The sequence below is a fragment of the Chinchilla lanigera genome, unplaced genomic scaffold, assembly GCF_000276665.1.
Source record: "Chinchilla lanigera isolate Chin_1 unplaced genomic scaffold, ChiLan1.0 scaffold00014, whole genome shotgun sequence".
Lineage (NCBI taxonomy): Eukaryota > Metazoa > Chordata > Mammalia > Rodentia > Chinchillidae > Chinchilla > Chinchilla lanigera.
Window position 1 is genome coordinate 32,120,538 of NW_004955415.1, and position 10,975 is coordinate 32,131,512.

At 60.2% G+C, this 10,975-nt stretch overlaps 3 protein-coding genes across 3 annotated transcripts in view; 1 reads left to right on the forward strand and 2 right to left on the reverse strand.

The window, feature by feature from the left end:
- Nfix (nuclear factor I/X (CCAAT-binding transcription factor)) overlaps positions 1-1,074 on the forward strand; it is a gene marked incomplete in the record, with an annotated part of 65,686 nt that extends 64,612 nt beyond the window's left edge. Inside the window, 1 exon segment of the mRNA XM_005381046.2 lies at positions 1-1,074.
- Positions 1,075-1,270: 196 nt separating this feature from the next.
- Positions 1,271-4,193, reverse strand: Lyl1 (lymphoblastic leukemia associated hematopoiesis regulator 1). Its single transcript, XM_005381052.2, has 4 exons — positions 4,112-4,193; positions 2,769-3,123; positions 2,591-2,682; positions 1,271-1,953 (listed from the first exon to the last, which is right to left on the reverse strand). Exons 2-4 carry the CDS (start codon positions 3,098-3,100, stop codon positions 1,556-1,558), a joined length of 822 nt encoding a protein of 273 aa, XP_005381109.1. The 5' UTR covers positions 3,101-3,123; positions 4,112-4,193; the 3' UTR covers positions 1,271-1,555.
- A 1,899-nt stretch (positions 4,194-6,092) lies between these two features.
- Positions 6,093-10,975, reverse strand: part of Trmt1 (tRNA methyltransferase 1 homolog (S. cerevisiae)) — a gene marked incomplete at its 5' end in the record, with an annotated part of 10,141 nt that continues 5,258 nt past the window's right edge. The window contains 10 exon segments of the mRNA XM_013512177.1: positions 6,093-6,234; positions 6,385-6,511; positions 6,594-6,713; positions 7,855-7,931; positions 8,006-8,114; positions 8,391-8,476; positions 8,561-8,695; positions 8,772-8,841; positions 8,918-9,004; positions 9,109-9,257. Coding sequence (XP_013367631.1) covers positions 6,118-6,234; positions 6,385-6,511; positions 6,594-6,713; positions 7,855-7,931; positions 8,006-8,114; positions 8,391-8,476; positions 8,561-8,695; positions 8,772-8,841; positions 8,918-9,004; positions 9,109-9,257 — 1,077 coding nt within the window. The 3' untranslated portion in view covers positions 6,093-6,117.

Consider the following 10,975-nt stretch of genomic DNA (forward strand, 5'->3'; position numbering starts at 1 on the left):
CAATGCCAACGAACAAACGTCCCCTTCCCTCCCTCCCGCCCCACCCCGAGCGCCCTTCTTTGAGCCAGACGCCAACTTGACCCTCACCAGCATTATCAGGAGCGCGCTCAGCAAGTTGGTAGTTTCCTCCCATCCCCTTGCCCCTCCCCGGCGCCCCACGCGACATCACTCCTCCTGTCCCGCCCCCGGGAGCACCCGAGGCTCGCTGCTCCAGGACAGGCCCCGCCAGGCCGACGGCCCAGGCCCGCGCCCGCCCGCCCGCACGCACACGGCCGCACAGCCCCCGCCCCGCCCGCCCGCCCGTGACTGCCTTACGCACCCGCCCCGCGCTGGCCGGCCGACCTAGTGCCTTGTTCTCACCCCCGTGCTGGCGGAGCGGACGCCGCGCTCTGGGACCCAGAGGGGCCTGGTGGCTCAGACGACCCACTGCTTCTCCACCCCGACCGTGCCGAACGGACACCCCCCCACACACACACACACACGAGAGAAAATAAAGGAGCAATAAAGTCACGAGAACTTTTGTCCCCCAATCGAGAGCCCGAGGGGCACCCCAGCCCCGCCTCTGCTCCCCCCGACTCTCGGGGCGCCCCCATCCCCTCGCAAGCCAGCCTGGGCCAGCCCCGCTTCTGCCCCTCCCGGGAGATCCGTGCGCCCGACCAGCACCAGCATTGCGGACCGCAAGGCCGCCCGTCCCGTCAAACAAGTTTCTTCTTAGGCTAAGAAACGCAGTATATACGAGTATCTCTATATATAGTACTAATGGATTGGTGTGCTTCCCCTTAGCGCCCCTCCCTCTGCGCCTCCTCCTTCAGCCTGGTCCCCTCTGCCCTCCGCCCCGTCTCTGCACTGAGATACATAAGAAACAAGGGTAGTTTACTGTCTGTTTTGTTTTCTGGGTTTTCAGTGTCCTAGCGGAATGCAAGTAGCCAGCCCGTCTGTCCCCTCTCGCCCCGCCCCGCCCCGCCCCGCCCCGTCACTGCGCTTCTGTTATACCATCTTTGCCTGACTCTCTGGCTTCTCCATTGAATGGCTAATGTGTATGTGAAATAAAGAAATAAAGAAAAAAAAAAGCAACAGTGCCTGAGCCTTCCCAGACGCGATCGCGCGGGGTGAAGTGGAGTCGGTGGGGCACGCTGGGTCCCCAGCGGCCGCGCCGTCCAGGGAGCCTGTCCTCCGGCCGCCGGGAGGGGGCGCCAGTGGGAAGGCGATGGCTTCCCAGCCCCTCACTGTCTCCTCCAGCGACCCGGGCCCAGAAAAACGAGGCACCACGTGAGTCCGAGACCACTTAACCTGTTCCATGACCTAGCCCCCAGGACGGGAGCACAAGCAAGGCTACTTCCAGCGGTTTTTAAAAAACAGCCTGCAGGGACCCTGGGGGCGACAGTTGCCCTTTTCAGATCCCCAGGACCGCTCCCCTTTTGGAGACGTCCTCACTCCTCTGTCGTCCAAGGGGCTCGTTTCAGAGCAGCGATGCGCGGCGTCCACCCTTTGCCTGAACGGCTCTGGACTGAGTTTCCAGGGCCCTCCGGCTCAGAGACGCCGCCGCCGCATAAGGTCACCGCACCTCCGGACTCTGGGCTACTTGCTCCATTTTGATGGGCCGGGCCACCCCGCTGCCGTCGGAGTCCACCGGCACCAAGGGCTGCGCGCGCGCCGCCGCAGCCGCCTCGGCGCTGTGTCCCGAGCCGGGGCCTCGGTGCGCGGCCCGTTTTCGCGGCCCAGGCAGGGCGGGACCTAAGGCCAGGGCGGCTGCCTGGTCGCGCAACAGTCGCACCAGGAAGCCGATGTACTTCATGGCCAGGCGGAGCACCTCGTTCTTGCTCAGCTTCCGGTCGGGCGGGTGAGTCGGCAGCAGTTTCCTGAGCTCAGCGAAGGCACCATTCACGTTCTGCTGCCGCCAGCGCTCGCGGCTGTTGGTGAACACGCGCCGCGCCACCTTCTGGGGCTGGTGCCCTGCGCACAGGACAGACGGGGTTGGGGCCAGGCTCCCAGGGGCTCCCCTCCTGTCCTCACTGCGGCACCCTAGTGGGGACTTAAACCCCCGGCAGTGGGCTGGGACTTGCTGTATCCAAAGTATCCACGTGCAGCCACCCACCCCAAAGCACCCAGAGAAGTACCACGGGCCCAGACTGCAGCCGCCAGGGCTGCTATGCCTGCGAGCCTTGCTCTTCAGTGGCTCGTGGTCTTGTGAGTCTCTCTCCTAGTTTGTGACGTGGCTGGGGGACTTGTGGTCTGATGGTTATGGTTGTGTGTGATGGTTGCCATGTGGTTGTGGCTGTTGCATGCATGGCTGTGGTTGTGTGGCTGACTCTTGTGTGGTTGTGTGGCTGTGACCTGGGTGACTCTGGTTCCCAGCCTGTGTCTTATTAGGGGCTCCCACGTCAGGCCAGGACCTGCTGGGTTTTGCTCTGACACTTGGCTTGCTGGTGGCAATGCCTGAGTGACGCTGGCTGTGGGACTATGGGCTTGCACTTGGGTGTGACCTGTGTGCCTGCCCCCTATATATGTGTGCACGCACCGGCAAGTGTCCACACACACGGACACGCATGTGCGCACACACACGCACACGCACACACACATACACACTCACCCTCAGCCAGGTCCAGCTCACAGTGGCTGGGTCTCCGCTTCAGCCGGCTGCTGGGGAAAATGCTGAAAGGTCCTGCCGGCCCAATGTAGACACTGGAAGGGGTTGCAAGTCACACATGCCTTGTGGTCAAGGCCCTCCACCCCGCATCTCCCACAGCCCCAGCCCAGCCCCCACTGACCTGTTGAGGAAGGGGTGAGGGTGGTAATGCAGGGCCAGGGCGGGCGGGGCAGTTCCCAGGCTTGAGAGGTGCAGCAAGGGTGGCCGAAGGGCGCTCAGTTCCGCCGTGGGCACGGCCACCCCTGGGGGCCTGGTGTGACCAAGGCTGATCACTGGCACACCCGGGGGCAGCCTGGTGGGGGAGACGCCCCTGTGGTCCAGCTCTTCTGGGGGCAAGGGCCCCGGTGAAGCAGATTTAGGGGGCGGGGCAGGCGCTGGGCTGGGAGCACGCGCTATCTCGGCTTTCTCTGTCATGGTGGGACCCACCTCTGCCTGGGCCTGGGGTGGGCACATGGACCCAAGGACGGGGTGCTCACCTGTGGGGAGAAGGCCACCAGGTGGGAGGAAGGCTGGTGCCGTCTCCCCCACCTGCTTAGCCTAACAGAACCTTGTGGAAGGGGGCGAAGGAAGGAAAGAGGGGCTAGAGAGGCTCAGCTAGAGACAGAGAAGGCTGAATTCAGAAACCACCGCCGTATGGGAGGGGTCCTCCATCAGAGCAGGGGGCTGGCAGGGGGCTGGGCGGCACTGGGCCTGCCAGGCTGTCTCTGCACACACTTCCCCGCTTCCAGAATGCCCTCTGGCCCTGGGATCACCCTGAACCCTGACAATGACCTGTAACCCTCAGATCTGTATTTCTGATCCTGAGACCCTCCTCTCTCTTTCTCCCTCTCTGTTTTTTGAGACAGGGTCTCAATATGTAGTTCAGGTTGACCTTGAGCTCAGTATATAGCCCAGGCTGGCCTTGAACCATGGTGATGCTCATGTCTCAGCTTCCCAAGTGCTGGGGTGACAAGCAAGTGCCACCACACCTGGCTGTTGGCCCTCACTGACTCCTTGCTGCCATGTGGCCTTGGGGTCCCTCTAACACTGACTCTGACGCCTTCTCTCCCCAAGCTGGTTCCTTGCTATGCACTGTGAGTCCAGGTTCTTCCCGACACGGCCACCTCCCCCGTGCTGGAGATGTCCCCCTTACCAGCCCTGTGGCCCCACTCCCGATGCTGTGACCCAAAGGCTGGCTCTGAGACCCCGACGCTACCAAGTCCCGTCCAGTCATGCCCCAGCTGTGCTCTGGCTTTGGGCCTGCTCCCACCCCGCTGCACCCTGCCTTAACACCCGTTTGCTGGGCTCCAGGGCCTGGAGTGACCCACGGGTTGTGGGACTCCTGCCTCCTCCGGCCTGTCTTCCGCGGCTGTGGGAAATGGCCTGGCCCCTCACTTAGTGGCTCCCAGGTTATGAATGAATGGATGAATGAATGAACGAGTGAATGCAGAAATGCAGGCAGGGTCCCAGGCGGTGCCCTCTTACCCCAGCACAGTCCTGGCAGCCTGGTGAGCGCCGGGCTCTGTCCCTCGGGGCCTGCGGTCTGGGCCAGGCCTCGGTCGGCTGTCCGGTTCGGACGCTGCGCTCCTGAGGGCCCGGCGGCGGCGCTGGCGGCGTGGGCTCCCGTGAAAGTGCGCAGCTCCGGCCTGCCCACCCTCTCCCCGCCCCTGGCGGCCGAGTTTCCTCCCTCGCCCCGGCCTGGCGGCCAGAGGATGCTGGGCCGCGCAGATAAGGGCCCGGGACGCCTGGCCGCGCCTGATAAGGAGCCGTGCTGACCCCGGAGGAAACCGGCGGGCGGGGACCTCGAAGGCCTGGCCCTGCCTCCAGCCGCCACCCCAAGCTTCGCCTTCCGCCCTCTGCACCGCCTGCAGGAGGCGCCCGGCTGCGTGCAGAGGGGAAACCGAGGCAGGGAAGCCTCGGCGTCTGGAGTCGTCTGCTCCTTGGTTTGAACACCCCCTGCCCGTGTCCTTGTGGCTGCGGGGGAGGGGGCCCTTTCTGGCCGCTGAGGCCCCGTGACCCCGGAGCCCTCCCCTCCTCCTCACAGCACCCTTCCCAGTTCCTCTTTTCACACTGCCCCTCCTGCTTCTCTTCCACCCCCGAGGGAGTGCGGGGCCCAGTGCCGATAGCCTGGCATCGGATGGCCCGTCCGACAGGCACCCCAGGCACTCTCCACACATTTTCAGACCCAGGAAGGTGTGTGTTGGGGGTGGGTATAGGGTTGATTTTCTAGGGACCTTCCAATAATTGCCCCAAAAGTCCCCACAATTTTGAAACTATGGGCCACAGACCCCCAACTTTTTATTTTTTTGGCGTTGATTTCGGGTTTTGGTATGTAGTTCAAGTTGGTCTCGAACTCTTGGAGATCCTTCTGCCTCTGCCTCCCAAGCGCTGGGATTACAGCCTGGTGATGCCACGCCCACCCACAAGCCCCAACTTGGACGCGAACCTCACCCATGTCCCACAGGACAGGGCCCATGTATACTGGAGTGCAAGGTGTGTTCAAGATCCCATGTAAGCACAAAGCAAGGGGCTCTGGTATAGCGGACTGTCCCTTATCCAGGTAGCCCCAAGGCCACTGTTCCTCATGCTGTGCCCCACAGTTAGCCATGCTTTACCCTGGGTGGGCAGTGTACCTGGTTCAGGGCAGGAGTCCTCTGCTCCCCCCAGCACCAACACTGCTACCCGCACCCTCCCCAAATGGGTGAAGCCCAAGAGCCTGCCCTCACTCACCCCACTGCCCCCCAAGCAGTTTCAACCCCACGACGGGCCTCACTTTATAGTGGGCCTGAGGCAGCACATGCTGGGTCCTGGCTAGACCGCCTCTGTGTTGCTAACCCTGCTCGAAGGGAGGGGGTGCGGCTTCCCCTCGCTGGGGGTTCAGGCGGCAGCCTGCTGGGTCCCTGGCGTTGTGCACTGCCCTTGACCGCAGGGCAGGAAGCACCTGGTCTGGAGCGGATGCGCAGGGCGCCTGGTTCCGGTCCGGCTTCCGCCGCTGCGCCCCTGGAGAGCCGGGCTGAAGGAACCAGGCGGCGGGTAGACACGTGGGGGCCATAGGGGGGGCGGGTACTGGGCGGGGAAGGAGTCCCTGGTGCGGGCGTGCCGGGCTGCCGCCCAGTGGCCGCTTGGAGAACCGCAGGGGGCAGCTGGGCTGGCTCCAGAGGGACCTCGTAGATGGCCAGCACCCAACTCCCCCAACAAACTGACAGGGTCCAAACGGCCCCCAGATGAGCAGATACAGAATTCTTGGAGAGGTAAAACAGGCAAGAAGATCCTGCAGCCAGAGCTGTGCAGATAGGCAGCCAGCAGCCCCACACAGAACGACAATCGCCGCTGGGAGCGGTAGTGCACGCATGTCTGTAATCCCAGCACTCAGAAGGCTAAGGCAGGTGGATGCCTGTGAATTCCAGGCCAGTTTGAGCTATAGAGCGACACCTTGTCTCACACCCTCCCAAGGGATGACAATTGGTGCAGTGTGACATCTCTTTATTGGCTCAGCCTACACAGGAGCTCTGGTCGGAGGTCTCCGCACTGTCTGCGGGGGTGGCAGAGGCTTCAGGCGTGGGTTGGCCGTGTGAATAGCAGCACTGGTCTCCTCGGTCACAGGTGCCCTGGTGGGAGGATGGTAGCTATGAGTGAGGCCTACAGGAGCTCAGCAGCCCCAACCACTTGCCCAGCTGGGCTGTCCAAGGCCTGCCTGCCTGCCTGCCCACTGGGAAGAGCCCTTGTGGCCAGCAGTGGGGACAGAGGCATCACCTTACCTCCTTGAACCTTTTGCAAGGAAACATCTTAAGGCGAGCAGCCTGCCGGGCTGGATCCTCGGCCAGCTCCTTCCGCTTATTCTGCCGGAGCCTGCGCCTCTCCTCAGCTTTGCCCGCATTCTTGCCCCTGTGCACAGACCAGAAACCGGGACCACATCTAGCCCTGACCGAGCCACATCCCATGGCTGTAGCCACAGCTACTCACTCACCCTGGCCGGGCCCGGGGCCGGGGCCCCCAGTTGGCCTCTGGGTTGACCTGGAAACGCTTGAGCCCTCGCTGGCGGGAGCTGGGGTTGGCATCTTCCCGGATGGTGAAGTTGGCCTGCAGCCTGGGAAAGTGGATGTGGGCTCAGGGGCAACCCTGCCACTTATCATGTTGGGGTTCTTTTTTTCTTTTTCTTGAGACACTGTCTCACTGTGTGGTCCACCCTGTCCTTCAATTTGTGCTGGTCCTCTGGCATCAGCATCCCAAATGCTGGGATTACAGGAGTACACGACTACAGCCAGCTATGTCAGGGTTTATTCCTTTTAAAATTTTTCTTGTGGTACTGGGCTCTAGGGCCGTCATACTGAGCTACATCTCCAGCCCCTTTTATTTTTATATATTGAGACACAGTCTCCCTAATTCCCTAAGTTGCCCAGGCTGGCCTTGAACCTGTAATCCTCCTGCCTCCGCTTCCAAGTGCTGGGATTACAGGCTTGTGCCACCACAAAGGGCTTCCTTCACACACTAAAAAATATTTTACTTTGATTTTCAAGTCTACATTATTCTCCATGAAAGGAACAGAGAGTAAGGAAGTGGACCTTTCCTCCGGTAAGGCTGACTTTCTGGTCTGGGAGAGAAACAAGGAGCAGGGTAAATCCACAGGGACCAAAGGCTGGTGCGTAGCTCAGTGGTCAAGTGTTTTCCTAGCCATGCCCGAGGCTCTGGGCTCCATCCCCAGCACCACACACACACAGAATCCCAGCCAACTGCATCAGGGTTCCTGGTAGCAGAGCACAGGGAGACTGGGGAGGGTGCATTGCTTTGACGCGATGGGCTGCTCAAGGAAGGTAGGAGATAAAAACTGAAGGAGACCAGATGAGAGCACAGGAAAGGTCCTGAGGTGCTGCCCAGGGTTTGAACCAATAGGGGAAAGACCAGTTCATGAGGGTGAGGAGCGGATTGGGGCAGCCTGGCACGGTCTGGAGGGCCCTGGCTGGATGTTGGTGTCTATGAGGAAGATGGGAGCCATGGCAGGTTCTGAGCAAAGGGACACGTTGGGACTCATTCGTGGGTGCCCTGGGGTGCTGTAGAAGACAGATGGTGGGGGTCAAAGGTGGCAGAAGATCAGGGCAAGGACAGAAGGCAGGGAAGGTGGGCAGAGTTTGGACTGCATTTGGAAGCCCAGCCTGAGCCCCCGCAGGAAGTGGCTGTGGGCTGCGTAGAGCACAGCACCCCCATGCCTGTGGCAGTCCTGCTGGTCCTACCTGGGCTCAGCACCAAGGATGCGGAATGCCGGGCTGGTCTCTGACAGCCGCTCCCGCTTCACGGGGCACTCCTTCTCCTGGGGGAAAAAGGGCCTTGCTAAGACCACTGCCTGCCCTCCCCACCTCCCCATTCGGCCGGCTCTGCGCTCACCCAGCAGCGCATGATGTCCCAGAGGGCCTCAGCGGGCGCGTCAGTCTTCACCGCATTCCTACAGGCGTGGGAGAGCGAGACCCGGAAACCAGCGTGCAGCAGGGCTGACCTGGGGACCAGTAGGGAATGTGAAAGCGAGGCTTGCCCCAGAGTCCAGCTAACGTGGGTGAGTCAAGTGGACCGGACTGTGCGCCTCTCAAAGCAAAGCTATACAGTGATCATAAAGCAAGCACCCAGGGGGTGGGGGTGTGGTGACTCCGCCCACCGGCCAATCAGTGGTCAGATGCAGGCCCCGCCTCTGGTCTGCCCTCTACTAGACTCCACCCACCAGCTCAGGGCCAATCGGTCCTCAGCCGCAGGCTCCTCCCCATCACCCTTCCCTCACCGAAGCTGCAGGAGGCTGGGCGTGTTGCAGTGGATAGTGCTGCTCAGCTGATCCAGAGTGTAGTAGAGGGGCACATCGGGAAGCTCCTGAGGAGACGCAGGAGGTGCGAGGGTTGACAGAGGAAGGGACAGGCAGAGGTGGAGCCTCCGCCGTCTCAGCCCAGCCTTTACCTCCGTGACGACACTCAGGACCCCTTGGATCCGTTCTGAGGTATGGAAGCGGCAGGGGTTGGCGCTGACTGCCTCCAGTACGCGTCCCACGAAGTCCAGGTCATGGATGGGCTCTGCCCATATAGGGCCACCGAGCTGCAGACACACGGGGCACAGATGAGCAGGTGCCACGCGGACCCCTGGGGCCCCAGAGCCCCTCTCCTCACCCTACCTGGTGTCGCTGCCCGCAGTGTTCACACTCAGGAGCCACAGGAGGACCGCAGGCTGCAGAGAACTTGACCCTGCAGGGGCCGGAGGTAGTTATGGGCAGCGACTCGGGGACACCTTTCCACCTTCCTCCCAGCAGCCTTTGCTCACCGCCCACCGGAGGCCGTGGCCACTTTGCCGAGGCGCTGCAAGTGGAAGGCGCCGCAGCCCACGCACTGGAACACTAGCGCCTGCTTGCTGGGAGCAAAAGGGGGGCTATGAGCGCTCAGCAAGGCCACCACCCCACTTCTCTTTCACAGCCCCCACCCAAGGCGGGGCCTGGCCCAGTCCCCCTGACTGACCTGGCTGAGGCCTTCACGTGGGCCTGGCCAGTGAAGACGCGAACAAAAACGCGCACATAGAAGTCTGCGCTGATGCTGAGCAGCGGCACCACGAAGCGCTGGTAGCAGTTGGCATGAAGGTCCAGGCTGTGCAGGACGATCCTCAGGGCCTGGGGCAGGAGACCCGTGTCAGTGCCACCTCCACCTCCTGCCCACGAGCTGTGCTAGGTGCTCCACAGCAGGCTCTACACCTCTGTCTTGACGCCCCACATTGTATTTTCTTCGAGTGTGTACTTCTTTAATTCTGCCTAATAAAACCGATGAGCAGTGGTGGCACATTTCTCTAATTCCCACACTTAGGGAGGCGGAGACAGGAGAATCATTAGTTTGAGCCCAGCCTGGGCACTTAAGAGACTTAGCAAGACCCTGTCTCAAAAATAAACAGCTAGCCGGGGATATAGCTCAGCAGTGCAAGCGCCTGCCTGGCAAGCAGAAGGTCCAGAGTGATTCCCGGTACCAAAATAAATAAATAAATAAATAAATAAAAGTAAACAGCTGGGGGAACAGCTCAGTGTAAAGGCCCTGGGTTCCAAGCCCAACCTCAAGTGTCCTAGCTGTATGGCCCTAGCCATGCCAGTATTACCTCACTGAGCCTCGGTCTCCTCATCTGCAAAATCATGCCAGTCTGTCTTTTTGCAGCCCTCCTGGAGGCACAAATGATTGAGGAATGCACAGACGTGGTAACTGAACCTGCTCCTCCTACTAGCCTCACCCTTCACTGTACACAGCGGGCCGAGGACCCACAACTGGGCCCCAGGGGATCTGTAGGCAGGAAGTGGGGACAGCAGACAGCAGATCTGTCAGGGCCGCCTTGCCAAGGGCTGAGATGACGAGGGGCACTTCTCAGACCACCGATCACAGCGAATTTCAGCAAGCAGGACAAGAGCCCCATGCAGACTGTCCCTGCCTCGAATCCCTACAGCAACCCAATGGGGGGGCTGCCATCACTGTACCTGCCTTACAAATGCAAACCCAAAGCCAGAAAGGGGAAGTCAATTGCCTAGAGCCATCAGCAAAGCTAGGATTTGAACCTAGACCTGCAAAAATCAGCTTCAAAAAAATTTTTTTTTCCCAAGCCAGGGATGGTGGCCCACGCCTGTAATCCCAGCACTGGGAAAGCTGAGGCAGGAGGATCACTTTGAGTTCAAGGCCAGTCTAGGTTACATAGTGAGTTCAAGACCAGTCTGAACTACATAGTGAGACCCTGTCAAAAAAATCACAAGAGGGCCCGGGATGTAGCTCAGAGGCATAAGCGCTTGCCTGGCAAGCCTGAGGTCATGAGTTTGATTTCTGGTACACACACACACACACACACACACACACACACACAATCACAAAGTTTTTTTCCATATGTGATGGCTCATGCCTGTAATTCCAGCAATTTGGGAGGCTGAGATAGGAGGATTGCAAGTTTGAGGCCAGCTTGAAATATATACAAAGAACCTGGCTTAAAAACAAATCAAAACAAAACAAAAATATTTGAGTCAAATGCAGAAGCTTGCCCCTATTTCCAGCTACTCAGGAGGCTGAGACAGAATCATCCCTTGAGCCCAGGAGTTTGAGGCCAGCATGGGCAATTTAGCAAGACTTCCTGGTGAAATAAAAAGGGTTAGGAGTATAACTCAGAGGTAGAGTTTGCTTAGCAACTTTTTTTTCAAAGGTAGGAGCAACAGTGTGCACCTACAGTCCCAGCTTCTCGAGAGGCTGAAGTAGAAGGACCAGAAGTTTGAAGGCAGCCTAGGAAAATTACTGAGACCCTGTTTCAAAAAGTAAAAAAGGGCCAGACGTGGCGGCGCACACCTGTAATCCCAGCACTCGGGAGCCTGAG

Bases quoted from the DNA above. Each gene is read 5' to 3' on its own strand.
- Lyl1 (XM_005381052.2), bottom strand. From the start codon at position 3,100: ATGTGCCCACCCCAGGCCCAGGCAGAGGTGGGTCCCACCATGACAGAG. The intron at 2,683-2,768 runs GTCAGTGGGGGC...AACCCCTTCCAG, and splicing joins CCTCACCCCTTCCTCAACAG to TGTCTACATTGGGCCGGCAG. The intron at 1,954-2,590 runs GTGAGTGTGTAT...TCCTGTGCGCAG, and splicing joins TGAGCTGGACCTGGCTGAGG to GGCACCAGCCCCAGAAGGTG.